This window comes from Rhipicephalus sanguineus, chromosome 6, assembly GCF_013339695.2.
Source record: "Rhipicephalus sanguineus isolate Rsan-2018 chromosome 6, BIME_Rsan_1.4, whole genome shotgun sequence".
In the NCBI taxonomy this organism is placed as follows: domain Eukaryota; kingdom Metazoa; phylum Arthropoda; class Arachnida; order Ixodida; family Ixodidae; genus Rhipicephalus; species Rhipicephalus sanguineus.
In genome coordinates, this window is record NC_051181.1 from 31877139 (window position 1) to 31901539 (window position 24401).

Sequence of the window (24401 nt, forward strand, 5' to 3'; positions counted from 1 at the left end):
GACGCTCGTTGCTTGCCAGTATTGGGTAATGCCTACGGAGGATATTATTTATGTTTGGTAGCGCATTTGAGTATTTGGTTATAAATGCTGGCGGCTGGTTGGGCTGTGCTAATACCTCAATTTAATACCCTTTGAGCTAGTGATGATTTCCTATCTAGTTGGCATGCTTCGAATAACAGAGAGCTGAGCTAGTTGGTAAATATTCATTCTAAAAAGACAGGGCGTGCAAACACGGACACAAGACAGAAGTCAGGACACCACAAACGCCGACTAACAACTGTTAGTCGGCGTTTGTGGTGTCCTGACTTCTTTCTTGTGTCCGTGTTTGCACGCCCTGTCTTTTTAGAATGGCATGCTTCGTTGTAGACCTTGTTTAGAGCATCTTGCGGGTAATTTCTTTTAACTAATGTTTCCTTTAGGTTGCTTAAGTGGTGAACGTAGTCACCGTCGTCGCTACAGATCCTTCTTATACGCCTCGCCTGTCCTACAAGTATCCCTTGTTTGCAGTGTTGCGGGTGATGACCAGTGTAATCTAGGTATTGCTGTCTGTCTGTTGGTTTTCTGTAAAGCGTCGTCTTTAATTTTCCTGCTTCAATATATACCGTCGTGTCTAGGAAGTTAATTTCACTGAAACAATGGTGCATGGTGAGTTTAATACTAAAGTGAAACATGTCACAGTGGTCAGTGAATGCATTTAGTGCGCTTACGCAATGTTCCCATATGATAAATATGTCGTCTATGTAACGGAGATAGGTGGAAGGCTTCACTCAACAGCTCTGATTCTAACTGTCCCACAAAAATGTTGGCGCATGTTGGCGCAAAAGGGGTTCCCATACTAGTGCCGAAAGTTTGCAGGTAGTAGGACGAATCAAATTCAAAATAATTTAGCGTGAGGACTAATTTCAGTAACGATAGGTAAACTTCAGCATTATGTGTTTGCTTGCTTTCTATGAGTGATTTTGAGACCGCTTCAATCCCTTCAGTACAGGTATATTCGTATACAAGGAGCAGACATATGATGTTACCAGAATGGCCTGATCCGAGAGTGTTTGTGTTTCGTTAAGAGAATCTGTTATTCGAAGGAAATTAGGCGTATCTTGAACAAAAGACGGTAGGTGAGATGATATTTTAGATAAATGATGATTTAGAAATGTTAATAGCGACTCAGTGGGTGTATTGTTGTTAGATACTACAGGCCTGCCCGAGATTTGTGCGATAAGCAGGTCATCTACGGACACCTTATGAATCTTCGGCAGAAGGTAGAAGCGGCCTGCTTGCTTGTTTTTAGGCATCAGGAACCGGTGCTCGGAGCGTGTGATTATTTCCTTGGATAGGAAAACTGTGATCGTATGTTGAATGCTATTACTATATTCTTGAGTCGGGTCCGAGGCTAATTTTTCATAGTGCGTGTTGTTGCTGAGTTGTCTGAGAGCTTCGTATTTATATTTTTCTATAGGCCAGATTACTATACTCCCACCCTTGTCCTCTCGTTTTATAACAATGTCCTTTCTGTTTAAAAGTTATTTCAGGACCTCGTGTTCTGCATAAGTTAAGTTCTTCGTCTTTCGATTCTTGGCATTTTTCTGTATCTGGTGTCTCATCGCAAGCTTCCATCTTCTCCTTCCTGCTGTTTTAGGGGCGAAGCTCCTTAAGGCGGCACCCGTTCGTCCCTCGTAGTTGTCGTAGTCGTAGTGCGTAACCAGTCGTAACGCTAGTACCAGATCTTGACCTCCAAGGTGGTGCCGGTGGGAGATTTTTTCTGTGCGTTGTTGAACAATAAAAAATTCGCAGCGTGCACGTTAACTAAAAGCCGAATTCTTCTGTCTCTCATTCCCCATTAGCAGCCATTGGCATGTTCCAGTAGAAAACGTTAGTAGAAGTAGAAGTGTAAGTGTTAGCTAAAAGCCGACTTCTTCTGTCTCTCATTCCCATTAGCAGCCATTGTTTACCTCCAAGGTAGTCTCTGGTGAGATTTCTCCTGTGCGTGGTTAAACAATAAAAATTTTGTTCAAGACGCCGTTGATTGATGAAATAAACCAACGAAAGACGCCAGATGTTTTGTAAAAGCAAAACGAAAGAACGCCAGATGTTTCTAAAGCAAAACGAAAAGACGCCAGCTGCTTAACGAAAGACGCCAGATGTTTTCTAAAGCAATGGTTTTCTAAACAATGAAAATTCACAGCGTACATGTAAAATTAAAGTGAGCTGCAAGTCGTCATAACTCATCGAACCTTTAGTATAAACGCGCCCGATCTCACGTCGGTGATGATGTACTTGGCAGAATTCACGGAAGATTCACGGTTTACCGATGAACCTCCGCAGCTTCGCCCACTCATCATCATTCACTCCGTGGATATGCTGTGATATTTTGGATTTCTCCTGTATTAAGTTTGAACAAAATGTTCTAACGTTGCCATTTCACAGAAGGCCGTTCCTATATTTCCTACATGGCTAACTTCTTGAAAGGATTTGACGTCAGGTTTCGAGAAACGCATCGACACTAATATCCAGAATGACTAAAATGTGGACGCCGATTCTGAAATATTGTTTTAACCGCGAAGCTGTTCAGCAAATCGTTCCTTGTGCGCCGAACCAAAAAACTATCATCATCATAAACGGGTATGTGCCACTGAAATTGGTTACGTCCGACTCCTCACCAGTGGTCCACTAAAAATGAAGAAGGCAACAGTTAGTCCAACAAATGGCTGCGAAGCGACGGCGGCGAGCCGAAGACCCTGAGTACGTACGACGAGAGAATACTAGGGAACGGGAAAGGCAACGGCGGCTGCTAGAATACCCCTAAGCGATGCAAGGCCTATGCCAACGACGACGTGCCCGCAGATCTATGAGAGGTGCACCGCTTCCCGGATATCGCTTATTAGGATCGCGAGTGCGCACCGACTTTCGCCTTTCTGGATACAGTCTAATTTTCTCGTCGATTGGAGTGGATGCCCGGAGAGTAATCTGATGCTAAATGCTGGCGCTCAGCCAGCTGACACATCAAATGAATATGTGGAAGTGACGTTGAAGTATGGCATTTTGACATTACAATGATTGCAGCATGCATACCACCTCGAGCGGCATTTCATGTGGATGACTGCAGGACGTATTAGATGCAAAGCCTGGACCAGATATTCTAACAGGCGATTTCAACGCGCATCATTCAGTCCTGGGAGGCAAGATATTGACTGTACATGGTTGGCTTCTTTCTTGAGCTGGCCCATAAAAATGACCCGATCGTTCTCAACGATGGACTGTCAATCTTCTGCAAGGATGACTGATCCAGTGCGCTCGACGTCGCCGTGATTTCACCTTGCCTCACGTATCTGCCAACTTGGTTCTCAGATATTGAAGGTCACGGCAGTGACCACGTCCCCTTGCAATTTTTAACTGCGTAGCATTTTAGGGGCGCGGCATGTCGTCCATCCTCTTTCTCATGCCGCATGGTCACGCAGTGGTCTACACAGGCGTAAAACAAGGCTACGAATGTTCAAAACCAGGGCAGAATGAGCTGACGAGGTATAAAGTATTATAAACTACACAAATAACCAAGAATTAATCTCAATAATTTATCTAACATCGCGAAAAACACTTCTGAAACATCCGGCTGAGACCTGCGCCGCGTAAGAGAGGGCACCACCGTCTCGGCAAGCGCGCGATTGCCGAGGGAATCGCTGGGTTGCCCGCGCTGCGCACTTCCTCAGGTTTCACGGTAGTGAAGCTGCATTAAGCGCAGGACTACACCAAGACCTACAGAAGAACTACATTTGCGCTATATTAACCGAATTATTAGCGCTGTATTACAGCAGAATTAGCGCTACATTTAGGGCTGGACTTAGAGTGTTTAACAATATCGCGCCAGCAGTGACCCCTGGACATGGGAGCGCGTAATAAAGGCGAGAAGTAGCGAGATTTCCTACATGATGTGCAAGCTCGGAAAGCACACTCGTGCGCCAGCGCCGTCTGCTACGCTGTTTTGCTTAAATATGCATTATCAGCCTTATATGTGCGATCGCGTGTTCAGAAAGCCGGTATTACGCCGATCGTCAAGTCCCTAATGTCGTTGCACCTCGTCGATATTAAAAACTACCGTATCCAGGGGACGACGCCCGTGCGATATTATTAAAAAATTTCAAGGGTGTACCAACGCACATTTCTTTGGGCTGCCCTCTGCGGTATACAACAGAGAGCCGGCATCCGTCTTTTGGATGAAGCCCTAAGCTATAAACATAACATAGTGATCTGTCGCAATTTGAGTCATGTTGTGTGTTAAGTGAAAACGCGAAACAGTGGTCGTTATATCCGTACACTGATTTGTTTCAAACAGGTTAAGTGAAGTAATGCATGTTCTGGTATGAGATCGCCTGTGTTTAGCATTAGCGCAGTAGGAGTTTTGGCTCACGCGCTCGGTGAGAAGCTATGGTTGTTACCATTTCACAAAGCACTGCTTCGCATGAACTGCCAAAAAAACGCCATAAGTTTTTTCTCGCAGAGAATACATCTACGAGACGAAACAGTCATTTTGGCTGGCCTATGACCCAGAAAACGAAGGGTAAGTTTGTGTCGCCTGTGCAGCTGCATGCCGCTTCGCTAATTCTGGCGCCCTTGTTTCCCCGCAGAGAATATTACATCCGTCTCAAGCTCCTCATGACTTCTCGCTCCGTGGACGTCATGCACATCATCCCCCTCATCAAGGTGATGTTCCTTCAGCTCGCTTAATTTCGCGTTTGCTGAATTGTAAGTCCGCACATGATTACTTTCATACCGAGGAGCAGTGTAGAGAAAAAAAATACACTAAGCATACAATCACACTTGCAGATTTTCGACCCAAATGCAAGTGGAGCATTCAAATATGAATATCTTGTAATAAATGATCCTGCGGAGACGTTTCTTTCAAGGACGTTGATGAAGCTTTTCGAACGTCCGCCAGCTCGCACTGATTGACTGGTCCCTCACAGTGACCTAACCGTACGCTCCATGAGAGACTGTCTCTGTATATCTAACAGAGCGCTTGGAAATTACTGTCAGATCATTTTTCCGGTTTAACAGGATATAAAAACTGGTTATTTGGTTATTCTTACTTATAAGGCCGACTATTTACTATATTCCGCTTGAAGAACCGGTTAGCCAAATAGTCGGATATTTTGACACAAATATTGCGCGTCGTTATTAGCGTAGTGAAATTTTGGGTTCTATAGGATACATGGATATGCAACATGCAAAGCACAATATTTCATGTACTATAAAGCGCTAGCTTCTTTATTAGAAAGCTTGATTGCGTCTATGACTTTGACTATGCTTCCTTTTACAATTTGTGCATCATCCCCTGTTCTGGGAAAGAACCATTACTGTCCTCATTTTCCAGGAAGATTGTCTGCGTCGTTAGGCGGCGATTGTTCGTGCGATGTTAAGATTTTTATATTCTGCATAAGATGAGCCGTAACAACGGGCGCCGCGGCCAGCCTAGCGTCATTGCCATCTTGGGGTGAAAGTCCGCATTTTATTGCTGTACTTTACCATTGCAGTTGTTCCAGGATTCCATGTGCTTTCGTTAGAAATCTCCAGGGCATAAAAGAGCATATCTCAAAGACAAGGATTCAAGAATCCATTGTGTGTTTCTTGTTAACTTCTCTTCTGTTTCTGAAGCTGCTCATTTCATTCAATTTAACACACCTTAAGGGCCCCATTTCATAACGTAAGAGGGCACACATGTGTTTTCAAAACAACGCACTGGAAAGCAACTGTTAGCAAATGTAGCAAGATAAATGGAACAAACAAAAGTAGCCTGCTCCAGAAAAACGCCAGCCCTGCGTGGAACGTGCACCATAGTCACAGCATGAGCCGGAGGATCGGCCTTTTTAGAGCCTATTGCGAACTTTCTGAGGACGCGTACTGGAAGTACAGGCGCGAAGAACCCACTACGGCCTAATTCGTCATCGTATTGCAGAGCAGCGAACTACCTACTACGCGTCTGTAGGCAATATGTGCACTTACGTACGCAGCTGCACATTTTGTTGATGCTTTGGCTGATTATGTTGAGGATAAATGGTGGCTGAGCCCTTGGTAATAGATAAGCAGCTTTAAACAATCCACTCGTTACGCAATTCACCGTGGCGTTGAATCGCACAAAGTGTGACGCCAGGTGCAACTCTAGTCTTTTGTCACGCAATATGTGCATAGCTCTTTAGTTGAACTCTAGCCCGATACGACGCCTCTGTAGCGTCTTTTACAGCGTAACCTGTTAAGGGCTCACAATAACACCCGATTTTGGTGGCGATGTCGTCTGCCGCCGCCGGTGTCTCACAGCTATCGCGCACAACGAGAAAAAGAAGACGAAGAAATGATTTGAGGCGGGTTTCAACTGAGCAGTTCTCCTTGGCAGTAAATAATTCTACGACAGAGCTGCGCTAGTGCTTGAGGCTGCTTCGGGAAAAGACCCTATATACAAAAGTCATGTTGGCCGAGGAGACTCATTGAAAGTTATCTTTTGCGTGGCAGATGCATATAATCGCACCAGGCGTCAAGTCATGTGAATTGCGCAACGAGTGTGTAGTTTGAAGCTGCCCATCCATTACGAACGGCTCAGACATAACTCATCAACATTATCAGCCGCGGCATCAACAAAGTGCGCGGCAGCGCAGGTGTACAGGTTGTCTTACTGGTGCGTTGTCGCTGCTTCGCTACTTCTCATAAGAGAGTTCACAGCGGGATCTGAGAAGGCTCCTCCTCCGGCTCACTCTGACTACTGCTCTGCGTGTTCCGCGGCGGCCTGGCGCTATTTGGAGCCGATGACGATACAGTGCTCTGACTGCACCGGAGAAATGCACCGCGGTGGCGCAGTGTGTCTACACTGTATTGACGCCATAAAACGCAATAAGCAGCAACTCACACTCATTCACGTGGGTGTGCTTGTACGTCTAGGGCACCGAAGCATACTTCTTACGTGTTTCAAATATTTGTAACGTGCTTGGCGCCCGTCAGCACGGCGTCGCGAACACGACTGAGCCAGCAGTGGGGATGGCTCGCCCCGTTGACAAACGAGAATATAGAAGCGGAGTGTAAACTGCCAATTTCCGGGTTCGCACATGGCGCGCTGTCTAGAAAGGGAGTGTAAACGGTTAGACTTTCAGATTTGCACACGGCACATAGCTCTAAATGATGGCTTCTTGGCAGCGTAAATGTAAGCTGTGCAGGCCCGATGGCAGGTACGGCTAACAATTACTCCAGTATGGGTAGCATTGCCTTGGAGTGTATGTGCTGCGTTCCTAACAGGAACAAACGTGTTTTTGCGCAGGGCACTCAGATACTGGGCATAATCGGCGGCTACCTCGGCTTGTGGCTGGGCCTGTCGCTGTACCTGATCGTGTACCTTGGCGCCAAGTGGATGCTGCTCACGCTGCGGCGCCGACTGAGTTCAGCGTTAAACAGGGCCAGGTAAAGTCTCTTTGGTGTACCTATAGGAATAATGATTGGCTGGTGTTCCTGGTAAAGTGCGATGAGGCTGCGGCTAGTAGCAAGGATGATCCTGTTTTGTGCGCAGCGGTTTTTAGTCAGTTGTGTTCATCTATTCGATGATGTTGTTTGTGAAAAGTAGAGCACTGAAAGGAGAATAAAGTTCAAAAGGAACGACTTATGGGCTAGTTGGATGAGGACTGTTGCGGACAAAACGCAGAGACACAAGAAGGAACGCAGATACACAGACGAAGCCCAAAGTAACAACGATTCATTGGCGGGAAATGAGACTTTACTTATAATTAAATTTGAACACGCATTACGTATTGCAAAGCAAAGCACAGGCGAAACCTTAACATGCACGTGTCGTACAAGTTAGATAAGCAATTTCTTTGGCTGATAAAGAGATGGATGGCATGCTGATGCATTTGTCTTTGAGCCATGAGATCTTGTGAGATTCAATAGTTAGGCGGGTTTTTTCGTTGCTGTTCTTTGCAATTACAGTTGCAAAGTTGGATGTAAATAATTCACGCAGTCGCGCAGAGAATCACATGGACGGCGAAAGAGCAAGACAGAACTCGGCGGAAATAACGACTTAGGGTTTTTTTCACGTGATCACATATATACACAACACCGCGTTCTTTCCCTGCCTTGCTCTTTCGCCGAACATGTGATCCTATGCGTTACCGCGTGAATAAAATTCGTTGAGAGACCGTTTGTGCAACATAGATTATAATATAGTGCTGTGAAATAAAATGACTCTCCGTGAACACAGCGCGAAAAGGGAGACGCAAGCACATAGGAAGACAAGGACAAGAACAAACGCCGACTTTCAATGAAGCTTTCAAATAAAATAAAAACAAAACAAAACAAAACAAGGGCAATATATACATAAAAAATTCGGCAGATCCCACGTACCGTAGGAGTCGATGTTATGCGAAGCATGCGGCGGGTAGTTGACTGTAGCGTAACTTTTTTTTACTTGGCGACACGTTCAAAATGACGCTAAAGATTTGTATAAATTCTATACGCACATATATATATATATATATATATATATATATATATATATATATATATATATATATATATATATATATATATATATATATATATATATATATATATATATATACATATATATATATATGTTGAAGAGCCGCATATGTGTTATATAACCAGTTGTTTACGGTTGGGTAAGGCTGCCAATGGCAACGTGGGTATTACCAACATTAGAAGCGGTAAGCTGATATGTAGTGCTTATACGTGTCCCGAGAACGCACGCACGTTTCACGAACCCGTGTGCATGTGTGGAAGAAGTTCTTGACAGTTCTTGAACAAGGGCATCATCACCGTGATCAGTGAGCACCAGCAGCAAGTCATGCTTGTTACAGGATCCGGTCGTGATCGTGGTGACGAGGGGTCCATGTGTAGTGAAGTATGTGGTATAGTAGAGCTGTTGGAATTTGTGGATGCCTCGGTCACTTCGTCGACAAATTGTCTGTCGACAGAGCCGGCGACATGTCGGAACCTGAAACCATCCTTCGCGTTGGTGAGGTATAGGCCGTCGAGGCTGGTAGGCCTGGATAGTGCTACGTAGACCAACATCAGTGGATGGGGTTTGTCGTATTCGTCGACAACCTGGGCGTATGTGGCCTACGTAGCCTAGTCTACAAAGCGGCTGTCAATCAATCTGGCGTCATCCTCGGTCAGCATGAGGCCATCGCCCAGCTTCGTAAGAAATGAAGAGGACACTGCGTCGTTCTGGTGGACGAAGTGGACCTTACGGTGCGGTGATGTGGATATCATATGTAACTTTCGTTAATGTATTCCTCCGGGGTCGAGCAATGCTTCAATATAGGTTGCTGAATCATAAAAATACAAACATATTGTTTATTAGACTGCTATAAAAGCGGAGCCAACACTGAAACCACAGACGTTAATCTGATGACGCCTGTATCGTAGGAGTATCATGTAGTGTTTATTGCTTTCTTGTAAAATTAGATAGCCAGCACCACCACCACAACCACAATTGACGTTGCACCGTTATTACGCCTGCGTAGGCTGTTTTTCCAAACCAGTTTATAGACCTGGCGTGGCTCAGTGGTAGAATACCTGATTGCCACGCAAAATGCTTGGGTTCGATTCCTGCTGGGATCCTAATTTTCATTCTTTCCATTCGTTGAGTCAACGCTGCCAATGTTGGTTTTCCTTAGCGCTCTAGCATTTGGGGTACCTGTGATGTTCTACAGGCGACGCACTGCCGCTCCCGGCAAATAGGCGTACCGCCGCTCCGGGACTCGCAAGCACCGGCTTCCGGTCACTCAGCCGCGCGGCCAGAGCGACAAGGCATATCGGGTTGCGTTTTCCCCTTCACGAGGGACGCCGCGCACGGACCGCGCCTTCGCGAGCAGGCGCCGTTTTTTGGCAATAAAGCAGTTCGTACCCAGCAGCCGAGCGGTGTGGTTCTTCCCAAGGAAAACCCCACAACCCCGCAACGTAACACTGGCGACGAGGATGGGATTGTAAAGCGAGCGCAGCTTCGAGGTTACGGGCCATGGCTACAGGAGGAATGTACGGCGCCATCGAGCCCTTCTCGGGAAAGTCCTGGGCGTCATGGATCCAGCGCGTCAACTTCTACTTTGTGGCGAACGACATCAGCAACGAAGAGAAGAAACGGGCCTTCCTCCTCACGCTATGCGGCGCGGACACCTTCGAGACTGCGTGTGCGCTGGTCGCGCCGAAAACCCCTGGAGAGGTCAGCTTCAGCGAGCTGGTCACACTTCTCCAGCGGCATTTCGATCCGAGACCATCGGAGCTTTACGGCCGGTACGTGTTCCAGCGACGAGACCAAAACCCAGGCGAATCGATAAGCAGCTATGTCGCAGCCCTCAGGAGTTTGACAGTGGACTCCAACTTTGGTGTGCTAGCGGCTACGCCTGCAACATCGACATCGTCAGGGGGAAGTCAAGAGCCCGTTTCACAACGGAACCCAACAATGCTGCCACAGGACGTAATGCTGCGAGACAGATTCGTTTGCGGCATCCGCGACGAACATCCCCAACAGCGCCTCTTTGCAGAAAAGGAGCTGACCTTCCAACGTGCTTTGGATATAGCCCTATCAGCGGAGAGTGCGTCAAGGCAGCAGCGGGGAATCAAAGCGGCAACGAACTCCGGAGAGATCAACAAGGCTACTCCCAACAAGCAAGAAGACAAGAAACCGCCTTCCCGACGCCGTTGCTACCGATGTGATGGCTGGCACGAGCCTTCGACGTGCAAATTCAAAACAGCAGAGTGCCGTTTTTGCTCCAAAGTGGGCCATATCGGTGATGCCTGCATGTCACGCAAGAAGCAAGAAAAGCAAGCACGTGCAAAACCCAGGCAACAAACGCACAGTGTCAACCCACTACCGTATGATGAAACTGTAAGCAGTGATTCCACGTACGAGCTGCATGCAGTAAATGGGCGCACACACTGCCCCAAGTTCCTGGTAGACGTAGAAGTGGAGCGAAAATCCCTGCAATTTGAAGTGGACACTGGTGCCGCACGCTCCCTGATAAGCGAGGAGACCTACCACAAAGCGTGGCCAAGGAACGCCCCACAACTTTCAAGGGAGCCACTCGACTTGCGCACTTGGTCGGGAGAAGAACTGCGTGTTCTGGGAACCGCACATGTTCGGGTGAAGTTTAAGTCGGACGATTGCGTGCTACCGTTGCTGGTGATGAAAGGAGCTGGATGCAACCTCTTGGGACGGGACTGGTTCGCGCCTCTCCATATCCAGGTCCACGGAATCAACCAGGTGAAACATCCAACAGATGAGATCAGGGAAGTCATCTCACGACACCCAGACGTGTTCAGAGAGGACATTGACGGCTACACAGGCCCCTTGATTCACCTGGAATTGGAAGAAGACGCAAGCCCCAAGTTTTGTAAGGCTCGTCCTGTGCCTCTTGCCCTGCAAGGGCCTATGGAAGATGAACTTGATCGCCTGCAACATCAGGGCATCCTCTCACCGATACAGCATTCCAACTGGGCGACACCACTGGTCCTCGTTCGGAAAAATGATGGAACATTGCGTGTGTGTGGTGACTACAGGAGTACTGTTAACGCAGCAGCGAAGAAGGCCTCCTACCCTCTTCCAACTACAGCGGAGGTGTTCGCGAATTTGCGCGGCGGAACCCTCTTCTCGACGTTGGATTTGTACCAAGCCTACCAACAGCTGAAAGTCGACGACGAAACAGCAGCGCTCCTCACGGTGAACACGACCAAGGGACTGTTTAAAGTGAATCGGCTCCCGTTCGGAGTATCCGCCGCACCTGCCATCTTCCAGCGCATGATGGAGGTAACACTGGCCGGAATTCCCGGGGTGAGTGTTTACCTTGATGATATTATTATCAGCGGGAAAGATGCTTCTGAGCACGCACATCGTCTTGACCAGGTTTTAACAAGGCTAAGCGAGAGAGGCCTACGCCTCAAGAAGGATAAGTGCCACTTTGGCATCACGTCAGTTGAATTCCTGGGACACCGAATTGACGCCAATGGGGTGCACGCCACCGAGAGCAAAATCGAGGCCATACTTCGGGCACAACAACCAACTGACAGAACATCGCTCCGAGCTTTTCTTGGGTTGATATCTTTTTACGACCGCTTTTTAAGGAACAGGGCAAATGTCGCAGCCAAGCTGTACAAACTGTTAGAGAAAAATACGCCTTGGAACTGGAAATCGGAGCACGAAACCGCCTTCGAGGAACTGAAACATATGGTCCGCACTTGCACAGTACTGGCTCATTACGATGAAACCAAGCCCCTTCTTTTGTCCGTAGACGCGTCACCGTACGGTATCGGTGCGGTGCTGGCTCAGGAAGACGCTCTTGGCCGAGAGGCACCCATAGCATTCGCTTCGCGAACATTGGGAAGCGCGGAAAAGAACTATTCCCAGCTTGACAAAGAAGGATTGGCGATAGTATACGGTGTCAGCCATTTTCACAAGTACATCGCTGGTCGGCACGTAACGGTAATGACAGACCATCAGCCACTGATTGGTATCATGGGCGAAAAGAAACAAGTGCCGTCGGTACTATCGCCTAGAATGACTCGCTGGTGCCTCAAGCTAGCCACCTATGATTACAATTTGGTGTACAGACCAGGCCAAAAACACCAAAACGCAGACGCTCTCAGCAGGCTCCCGCTGCCAGCACAGGTCGATGAGCCTTATCCGCCAGGAGACGTGCTCATGTTGGTTTCCACGCCAAGCTTTGAACTAGCACCAAACCAACTTGCTGAAATGACCCGACAAGACCCAGTGTTGTCTCGAGTGAAGGCAGCTGTCGGAAGCGGCGAATTTCGCAAGCTTGCCAATGGAGAGTTTGCAGCATACAGAAAGCTCGGGGCCGAACTCTCTATTCAGGAGGGCTGCCTTATTAGGGGCTGCAGGGTGGTCATTCCTGCAAAAGCGAGAAAGTGCGTGTTGGGCCTGGCCCACGAAAACCACAGAGGAATTGTCGCCATGAAAGCCTGCGCTAGAAGTTACTTTTGGTGGCCAGGTGTTGACAGCGATATTGAAGAAGTGGCAAGGAACTGTGTAATATGTCGCCAGCACCAAAAGGCACCAGGCAAGGCACCTATGCCTCAGTGGGAGCGCGCAACGACACCTTGGCACACCATTCATGCGGACTTTGCTGGCCCTGTGGAGGGGAGGATGTTGCTAGTGGTGGTCGATGCGTACACCAAGTGGCTGGAGGTGCGCTGTATGCGCAACATCCAGACTACCACATTGATCGAGGAAATGCGAAACCTTTTCGCAACGTTTGGGCTCCCCGAAAAGCTAGTGACGGACAATGGCCCGTCTTTTGTTTCCTCAGAATTTGAGGAGTTTTTAAAGAAGAACGGGGTTACACATGTCACAAGCGCCCCCTACCATCCCGCCACTAATGGCCAGGCAGAGAGGATGGTGTTCGAAACAAAACAGGCGTTAGCCAAGAACCAAACAGGAACGTTTGCATGCAGGCTGGCGCGGTTCCTACTTAAGCAGCACAGCACCGTATCAACGGCAACGGGCAAAACACCAGCCGCATTAATGTTCGGGCGCGACATGGTCACCGCGCTCACAAAACTCCAGCCCCAGCCGCCTGAGGAAACACCCTCGAACACCAGGGGGTACAACTCCGCGAGGGAAATTTCTGTGGGGAAGTCGGTATTCATCCGGAATTTCATCGGCAGCCCTGCATGGATGGAGGGAACGGTGACGGAGAGGCTCGGACACAGGTCTTGGATGATTAAATGTGAAACGGGAACGTTTCGAAGGCACCTAGACCACATAAAACCCGGTGTCGAGAAGAGTCAGGCGGAAAGCCGCATAGAAAGCGAGCACGGAGAGCAATTCGCAACAACTCGGCAAGCTACCGTGCCGGCCCCGTACATGCTGGATCCACCAGCAGATTCCCCTGTTTCATCAGGATTCAGCCTAACAGAAGAGCCAGGACCACAACAACCAGCGACGCAGCCGGACACGACAACGACATCACGTCCGCAACGACATCGCCAGCCCCCAGACCGCTACGGGGACTCCATCTAAGAGGGGAGGGATGTGATGTTCTACAGGCGACGCACTGCCGCTCCCGGCAAATAGGCGTACCGCCGCTCCGGGACTCGCAAGCACCGGCTTCCGGTCACTCAGCCGCGCGGCCAGAGCGACAAGGCATATCGGGTTGCGTTTTCCCCTTCACGAGGGACGCCGCGCACGGACCGCGCCTTCGCGAGCAGGCGCCGTTTTTTGGCAATAAAGCAGTTCGTACCCAGCAGCCGAGCGGTGTGGTTCTTCCCAAGGAAAACCCCACAACCCCGCAACGTAACAGTACCAATGTCTGTTCTCGCCGTTCCTGGGTAGATATAAACTGTCAATCACCTGTGGCGCATACCTGTACACCGCGGCCCGTGGTAAACGGGTATGTGCCACACGTGTCTAGTGGAAAGGGTTTGAGGACGTACGCGACAGGATTTTAACGTTATTCATGTCATGATCCGACAATCATATTCGTCAAATCCTCTTACCCTCCCATGCAAATTTTGGTCTACACCAAGTCAAGGAGGCGATCATGAGAGCGCCCAGACGTAGGCGGCTAGATAGATAGATAGTAGATAGATACGTAGATAGAAACGCTCAAACTGCCAGAGGTTCGCTAAGAAATGCTTCGCATTTAAAAAAGTTCAATCGATTGAGTGCATGCGCGAAAGGCAAACACTTGCATTGAACACCACCTTTACACACCAACATACATTTCATTCGCTCTTATTGCTCTCGATACGCCATTTTTCCTCGTGAAGAGCCCCAGAAGTCTGATTGACCCATATTGCGATGCTCTCAGAGGTGTGCAGACCGAACTCACGGGTCATTCGGATCATGTGCCTAAAAAAAACGATGTGGAGCCAGAGCACGCTTACAGCCACATTGCTGGTAAATTACTGATAAGTGAACTTACCGTGCCTCTATGTGTGTTGTGGCGCTCTCTTAATCTCAAGTTGAGGCAGCACCTCATCTGTCCCACATATACGCGATTGTGCAACAGTGGTATCGCGTTCACAACATTGAGGTTGCAAGGTGCATAAGAATGAACATGTTCGACAGTGCAACCCACAGCCGAAGCAGCTGCAGGGTGTGTCCATATGACAACGAGCACGAGGTTCCGGTCCCCACTACCGATTTTAATAAAATTTACTCTATGCACAGGTTTTAACCGAATACGGTACGTAATTTCGAAGTTAGTTTCACCAAAAAGAAATTTTTTCGCCTAAAAAATATACAAATTTCCGCGGCAAAACAAACCTTCTTCACCTCACATAGTGTTGCACTGCCTTCGGAAACGGCCAACCTCTCAAGAATCCACGATGTCAATTGATGACGTCACAAATTGTTAAGTCAAAGTGACGTCAATATATAACGCCGTCGGTGTGGTGGTGCATTTTTGTCCACCATGTCTTCAGAGGATACTAAAGAAGCTCTGATCACTGACCCAGCGTGCCATCTTAGGTATTGTCTAACTGTTAAAAAATTTTAGATGTGAAGCATGTCTGAGCGAAACCAAGACACTTTGAGCGTTTCTATCTGTCTATCTATCTAGCCGCCTACTTCTAGGTGCTCTCGTGATCGCCTCCTTAACTTAGTGTAGACCAAAAGTGGCATGGGAGCTTAAGAAAGTTTGACAAATATGAGTGTCTGGTCATAACATGAATAACGTGAAAATCCTGTAGCATACGTCGTCAAACCCTTTCCTTCAGACACGTGTGGCACATACCCGTATATACGGGTATGCTTCATAGGTGATATCTACTCAGGAACGCCGAGAACAGACATTGGTAATTTAGATGCGAGAACGTTAAGAAAAACGGACACCGGCAACGTTGAGCCGAGGAATGCAAGGAATAAAAAGTAGGATTCCAGCAGGAATTGAACCCAAGCATTCTGTGTGACAGTCGGGTATTCTACCACAGAGCCATCTCTAGAAACTGCTTTGGAAAAAGACCCTATGAAGGCGTAATTTCGGTGCAACGTCAATTGTGGTTGTACTGCTGGCTATGTAATTTTATAACAAAGCAGCAAGTGGGAAGCAATAAACAGTACATGTGTACACCTACATTTATACACAGGCGCCATGTCGGGTTAACGTCAATGTGGTTACAGTGTTGGCTGCATTTTTAGAGAAGTCTAATAAAGATTACAGTTGTATTCCTATGATTCAGCATGCTATATTCAAGCGTTGCTCGACCCCGGAGGAACACGCTAACGAAAGTTACGTATGATATTCACATCATACACAACTTACGTAACCGTAGCGTGCACTTCGTTTCGATAAAACAGACGTCTGTGCTATAACGTGAGTGCTGATACTACGTCAAACCATGAGTTACCATTTAAACGTCAGTGCAGTCGGCGTGCGTCGTAAGCCCACGATGTGCACACAACTCCTCCATTGAGAAAAACACGTCGATCCACCTCGTAACGCTTGGCTCAAAGCCAAAAAGTGCAGCATAGAACTACTGGCTGCCTACTTCGCATGAAACCGATTCTCACAGGGCGTGAGATCTGCGGAATTTTTTATATAACCCTCATTTTCGCTTTCCTCATACATCATTTATGGAACAATGGTACTTGCTGCTGTGAAAATGCATTTAAAAAGGTGGTTGTGGGCTCAGCAAGCTATTTGTATGTTTCCGCAGTCCTACCATAAAGGTAAAATTAGTGGAATTAGGAAATCTAGTGAAATTAAAAGTCGATTTCGAATTTATAATAATATCTGGGGTTTAACGTCCCAAAACCACGATATGATTATGAGAGACGCCGTAGTGGAGGGCTCCGGAAATTTCGACCACCTGGGGTTCTTTAACGTGCACCTAAATCTAAGTACACGGGCCTCAAACATTTTCGCCTCCATCGAAAATGCAGCCGCCGCGGCCGGGATTCGATCCCGCGACCTTCGGGTCAGCAGTCGAGCGCCATAACCACTAGACCACCGTGGCCTGGCGTCGATTTCGAATTTAACCATCTCTTTAAAAGCGGGAAGCTTGTCCTCTGCGTAAAACTTTATAAGCGCCAACCCAGAAACACAGGATATACACAACATAACGACTCCTGCACATGTGGCACATCAGACCTAATGACACACACTATCACTCAAGATCATCTTACGGAAGGAAACGCCAACGTTGTTTCGGTAGAAAGTAGACAGGACATGAAAGTCGCTCAGTTGCGAGTGATTTGATGATGAAAAATCTTCCCACCACGCGACTTTTGTGTATTGGTGGTTCTCCTCCCTTCGCAAAATGTTCAACCAAGTAGCCCAACAACTCGCTATTTTCAAACTCAGGTACGCTCACGGCGTAAAGCAGTCTCACCGAGGATGATGGTTGCTTGACGCGCAGTATAGTGTCGATGAGATACTTGGCCTATGACAACAGCCAGCGCGGGCGCACGACGCTCGCTCCAGGGATGAAGTTGCGCAAGGGATATAGACATCTCGATAAAATCCCTTACAAACTCTTAACGGGGTCTTCCATAAAGCTCGTTTTCACTTGCCTTTAGAAATGTACTTTTTTGGAACCCATTGGCGGTATTGTGTTAACGCTTGCGTAAAGCCTGCTTCATTGCTTGAGTGACTGTTCCTAGGTTTAGACATAATATTAATGAGAACTAACAGACAATAATGCCGCGGAAAGTATAGGAGATGTGTTTTTAACAATTAGGATGTAAATGTGAAGAAAGTAAAGCGGACGAAAAGATAACTTGGCACCGGCAGGAACCGAGCCTGCGACTTTCAAATAACGCGTCCAATGCTCGGACGCGTTATCCTGAGGTCGTAGGTTTGGTTCCTGCCGGCGGCAATTAATCTTTTCGTCCGCTTTACTTTCTTCACATTTATATCCTAATTGTTAAAAATACACCTCCTATACTTCCCGTTGCACTATTGGCTGTTAGTTATTATGTCTAACAACGAAAAACGAGCCTTTAAAATAATCTTCTTTCCTTGTTCCTCGATTAGTGCCACCTTCCTACTACGAGGCAATGACGAAAAAGCCGTCGAGTAACCAAGGTGGAAATTTAGAAAAGGAAAGACGTGTTGCGATAAGCTCGTTGGAGATGAAAGTTTTCAGGAGCCCTTCCCCAATCGGGAAAATGGGGGCAAGCGAAGCTTAACGTAGGCGCCCATTACTGACTTCGTCAATATAGAAGTGCGGTTTCCGTGCGGTCCTGATTGTGCCGCCTTCTTCATCAGCTCATGTCTCACCTCATGACCTTTCTTGTGGCAAGCAGCGCCAAAGAAACGAAAAGCGAAGATGGTAGAAATGAAGGCGAACACGAAGCTGACAATAGCAGCTGAAATTTTCATTGTGGCCCCACGCTTATATAAGGACGGTTAAAATGATCACGTGATATTTACACTGAAAAGAGACGCGATAATTACTCAATGGTGTGCCTACAGATGGGCTATTTCGGCAGCCTGCTGCACAGGGGATGGTCTTGCGGCACACTCTTCATGACGAGACGCCACTAAAAAGAAAAAGCTCCTCAAACTCACATGCCACCTTGCATTAATGCTTACTGGCATATAGTGCACTGGCATAATAAAGGGACTGTCTACCGTCCTTCATCGCTTTTCTGTTTTGTACTGCAATCGAAAGCGTACCGTTTGCATTGTCCGACCTTGCAGCGGTTTCTCTCGAAAGTCAGTAGAAATTTTTAAAACACAATCTTTCGATCTGCATTCGGTCTTCTTCCATTGGCCTGAAACATGCCCACAACATTGGTTGGTGGACGCGATGATGTAGCGCCGGTAAAAATTGAAACCGAAAGCACATGTGATTTCTGTAGGATTATTTTATTTTAGCTGAACACTAATGTAATGAATGTAACAGTACTTTTCAGCGCGCTAGCGGTTAAATGAAGCCTTATTATACGATTACAGAACACTTGTTTTGCTGTAATCGCTGTCTATGCGTTTATTTTAGCACTGCTGCCGCAATCCAAGCCACGTTGATTCATCAAAAAGAGACGATAAATGCACGCCTTCACAGCGCAGCACATGTGAGACATCCTAACAACAATACAGCGGCACAGTACGACCAGCGCGGAGGGCCGCATGGCATAGTGCATGAGTTTAAGCAGACGAAATCGAAAACGGCGCCGCAAGCAGCGCCATCTGGCGCCATTTTGGATGCGTGAGAAAAGAAAAATTATTCTCTGACGCAACCGAAAGCTGCCTCAAGTGCTCAAAAAAGAATTTCAAGTTATAAATGTTTGTTTTCAAGCAAAATGGGTCTGCCTGCGAGTATTTCTTGTCCTACGAGTAGATTGACCACATCGCTGTTGAGTGACGCTAGCGGTCATTCTTTCACGATTTGTAACATGAAATTAAAAATATAATTATTTTTTTATGGGGCAAATGCATGCTGGATGCCGCCGATGTGACGAACGATCTTCTCATTTTCACCACAATCAGAAAATTTTTTCCGAGCGGTAGACAGTCCCTTTAAGCATGCGCACAATTAGAGCATACCGTGCAGTATTTTCCAGCCGGTGCTTGGAACCACGTGACTGATATGTGCCAATGAGAGGGTAAGAAAATGAATGTGGTACTCTGAAACTGTTTCTTCTAGTGACTCTGTCGTCAAGAGGAGTTTCAATTTTTCTAGATATGCACCTTTCTGTCAATGTGTTTGTCTTTAGTGCGCGCTGTTACAGTGCCTTTAAGTGCACGATGGTTTTGTTGCAGCCTCTTGTGCGTGCTGGAGGCTGTGCGCGCTGTGGCGTACAGCACCAGCCTTGCCGCTTGTGCGTACATGATACACCTGGACTACAGTAACTACCAACGCTTCGAGACGACCGTGGCACTCCTGCAGAACTCAATGGAGGGGACGCACTTTCCAGCCGTCACCGTTTGCAACAAGGAAGCGTACGTTTCGCTCCATTTCCTGTGCAATAATGAAAATTTTCTAGAGAAAATGTTTAATCTTTAAAAACACAAGGAAATACCCAAAGCTCACACTGACGGTATCTCTATACTGCTCAAACAGGCCGAAAAAATGCATTAAGATACTTTACACTAAACATGAATGAACGAATGGACGATGCATCAAGCTAGGTTTATTTAAAGGCTACCTTAGTATTTTGTCGCATGTGCTGCACTTGTACACGATGTTCCACGATGATGTATTATTAGCTATAACCTTACACTGTAAACAACGATGACTTACGTTGTAAGCAATGATGTATATGCGAAGCGGACTAGTTTGTTTATCTTGGTCGCTGCCATTGGGACAACCTCGGTATTTATGTCGCAGCCACGGGACACGCGCTTGGACTTTCGCTGTTGCACCAATAGGCTTCCGCGTCTGACGTAGCCTTTTTTATGGGGTTCTCATTGACTGACACCAAGGTGTCTTCGAGCTAACCGGCCCTAAGGAAACGGCTGGCCTATGCTTTAACTCATTAATGTCGTTTAATCGTACAGCACTATTAAACGCGCAAGCATTTCTATGCCGACTCAATGAGATAACTATCGTCTGTACGTGCATCTGTCAGGAAAGACGATCAGCGCCATAAAAGTAAAAAAAAGTACATTTTCACTCTAGTGCTCGGGTTAGAAACCGGGCCCCCCAGCTCGGAGGCGAGTGTCTTACCCACTATGCTACACACCCACTTTTGTTTTCTTTCATGGTGTTTATTACATTTCGTATTTAAAAACTACCACAGGTGCTATGATGCAGTGCTTCAATCACCTAGCGACAATAATCGCGCAAAATCTACCAGGCAAACATTCAAAGGCTAACATAAAAGCACTGTGCAATTCCAGAAAAATGGTGAATGTTCTTCAAAATCTGTTGCCTCAATACGCTATAGTCGATTTCCCTTGCGGGTTGCGGCGCTGTGGAGGATACGGGGTTGTTTAGCCAATAGGGTGAGCGAAATTCCCTCACGATCGGCGCCGCGTCGTATGCTCGATGTCTTCATTGCGTCTGAGCTCACACGGAAGAAATAACATGGCAGAACTCGTCGAAGCTGGTTCCTTCCACCTCGGATTTATAATGTCGTGGTCATGTAATGTGTTGCCGGTAAGTTCGATACCGACGCTTGTATTTGCATTATATTTGCGTCCTGACGCTTCGACAGCAATGTATTCGTGGCTACATTACACTGGTGCCAAGATACATTCAACTCTCGGAGACAAGGTTGAGCAGGCGTGGCTGAACACACAGCTGATCTGAATAATAATGGCAAAACATACTTGATACTTAGCTCTCAGCGGGAGATGACGCAGAGTGATTGCCGATTCCATCATTTTTTTTATTGATGTCAAAACAGTGGGCAAGTACCAAACGCAATGTGGGATAGAAGTGTCTGGATGGGCGCTGCCATGTTGTTTCGCCACTGCAATTACTGGCGGTATGCTACAATAATAAATGCATACGACGTACATGCGAATCGTGATTAGCGTATCACGTATGACTGTGACGTAGCACGTGCAAACAAACGCAGTTGTCTTGACCTTGGCAATTATAATGCAATCACAAACAGCTATGTTTTGCTGCGCAAACATGTTGCTTTGAGAGCGCAGCTCTTAGGTGCCCGTTCCCTGCGTTGAGCGGCGTCGCCGTTGGCGTCGGCGTAACAGATAGAGCGAACGAGGACGAAAGAGAGCGAACGCGGAGTCTGTCGATATAACGATCCACTGGCCTCTAACCTCGCTTTCTTCCTCCGTCACGCGCGCTGGGCCCCCGGTGGGAGCTCGAACGCATGCAGGGCTGGCACGTGGACTGCGGCTGGCTTCGCTTGTCGTAACGGGCTGTCGGCGTCTCACTTGGTTCGTGACGCCTGCAAAGCAGAGTGGTGTGCGTAGCACTCGAGCGCTGGCAGTTTCTATGACAATATGTAACGAATGTTGCGTTGGAGGGGCGTAGCCAGGCGAGGGGGGGGGGGAGGGGGTTGGGGGGGTTCAAGCTTCCCCCCGGAATTTTTCACTTTTGTTTGCGTATATATACACGCGCACATACAAGCGCACGCACGAACATACATAAAGTATGGTTGAACCCCCCCCCCCCCGAAAAATATTTCTGGCTACGCCCCTGTTGCGTTGCTACAACTGCGCATAGCCAAAACTTCACAGTTGGTGTTGCCCCAACACGAAGCTGCGCTCAGAATTCACACTAGGTACTACGTATATGGTGAATTTTTTTACACCTTGTAGCTTCCATCCTGCTGCTACCAGCTTGTGAGACAGGGTATACGCATCCGTGCATGCAAAATATGAATATATCTTGCCTACATGAATGCGTTGTATCTGCGGTGTAAAACAAGTATGGAATGATAACACGTATTTCTATGAAGGCTTTATTAAATTTTCTGAATTTCGAACAAAAGCCCTCTGCAGGACAGTTATACGACTGTACACATAAGAAAATATCGAACTTTGCGAAACTTTGATGCCAAACACACGTTTCGGTGGTCGCGGGATGAGTGTGCGATGGGGCTGTCCGAAACACTGACGAGTGCGAGAGCAAAGATTTTCAGTGCCTGCCGGATTATTGGCCATCACTTGGAAAGCGGCCGTCGCCGGAACTATGGTGGTGGCGCCACTCACGTAAGCTTGTCTTGAGCGAAGTTTATTACATTTTTGGTGCTCATAGGCAACAGAAAGAAAAAGGCTAAAATTATATAATAAAAAGGAAAGTGAAGGCGACGCCCAGGCGAATCCGGTGTAGCAAGCGTCCTTGCCGCCCCTATAGGAATCCAACACGCTTCAACACTGAAGAACGTTCTAGCAAAACGAAGCAGTCACCTGATTTACAAGTACCAGCAGCCCAATTAATACGTGCGAAAAGTATTCATTTATTTTAAAGCACTTTCTAACGTTCTCAAAAAGGTCTCGACATCGCTCAACGTGTCTTTATGGAAGCTTGCTTATTCAAGCATGGTAGCTGGAGCTGGCAAACTGGCGTGGACGATAGAATGAAAATATCAGAAGGCGTTAGAGTACTGTGTCCCCCGTCATTTGTCATCAGATCGACTGCATTGTTGTGTAACCTTAACCTTCCCAATGATGTGCAAGACTTTTTGATCTTTTATTGTTATTGAAGACTTGTTGCGCTGTACATTCTCGTTTGCATGCGCAGGGTTAATCTGTCACGGATCTGCTGGGAACACACCGGAAAAGGATGTGCCACCTTGGACACGGTACGACTTACCTGTTACATGTGCAGTTGGCGTTACACGTTTAGGTATTACTAGGTCTGGATTGCTAGGATTACTAGGAACAATAACGACGCCCCAGGAGTCAGGAAACACTTAACTGAGGTCAAATACTTAATGTATATACGACAACGTGTAAACAGCCATTGTTAAAATGCAATACTGGATGATAAGGAGGGAATCGAAATGTTATGTGTCACAAGCTGACGTATACTTTCCGTTTTCGACCGATGCTGCAGCATTTCAGAGTTAACAGGTTTTACTGCGTAATGCCGCTGTTTACAGAAGTAGAAGTATCAAAAGTCAGGAAATAAAGAGCTGAATTATCCTAAGGAACTTTGCAGTGGTATAGTTGCAAGTGCAATAAAATAATAATATAAAACAATTTTCACGCCGTCTGTGTCGACCAACTTCTTATTATGTTAGGAATGTTATAGCAGAGACATTACGCGGCGAAAGGTTAGGACGACGGAATAAATCAAGCTGGAAAAGGGAAAGCGTAATTGAGGCTTATGATACTTTAATACTGAAGTCAAAATAAATTTCATTACTAAATTTCATGGGAACTCGAAAGGTTCTCATTTATTAAAAACACGCTTTTTGTTAATATTTGTGTTAGGACATGTATATTCGGTATGTACATCTCAAATGTGGAGATGAACATGGGAAATGTGAATGCGTGTGACGTGCACACGATGTGGTTGCACTCTAAATGGCGAATTTTTCAGTCCTACTTCCAAGAAGCGATCTTAAACAACCGGCTACACATCATGAAGGACATGATAAAGTATTCCTACCCCATCGAGAGCCTCGTTCTGCACTGCTACATGAAGACAACCGCTGACACCTGTCAGTCGTTTGATTGCACCAACATGTAAGTGTTCCCACTTTTGATGTTATGCCATTAAGGCGAGAGCTCCATACATCTAATGAGTAAAAAGTTGTAGAGGATCCCTTAGCACATTCTTATGAGACAAAAACACGAAGGCGTTTCTTCTGCCTATAGGTTGATGCCCCAGAGGGATGTTGCAAAGTGGTGTTGCCGAGTTGTGTTGAAGGCAAACTGATAAGGCGGACAATTACGCACCTCCCTTTATGCGGACAACACTTTACACATAGTATACTATTTCGTCGTCGAGGTAGCATGCATCTCAAGTATTGGGGTAAATCGAAGTAGCACTGCCGCCACAGTGTTGTGTGTGCACATATGACT

The 24401-nt window shown here is 47.0% G+C and overlaps 1 protein-coding gene across 1 annotated transcript; it reads left to right on the plus strand.

The window, feature by feature from the left end:
- Positions 1-4491: 4491 nt before the first annotated feature.
- Positions 4492-24066, plus strand: LOC125758826 (uncharacterized). Its single transcript, XM_049416472.1, has 6 exons — positions 4492-4552; positions 4620-4695; positions 7295-7434; positions 19716-19895; positions 23113-23173; positions 23917-24066. The coding sequence occupies exons 2-6, from the start codon at positions 4648-4650 to the stop codon at positions 24064-24066; spliced, it is 579 nt and encodes a 192-aa protein (XP_049272429.1). The 5' UTR covers positions 4492-4552; positions 4620-4647.
- The last annotated feature ends 335 nt before the right edge of the window (positions 24067-24401 follow it).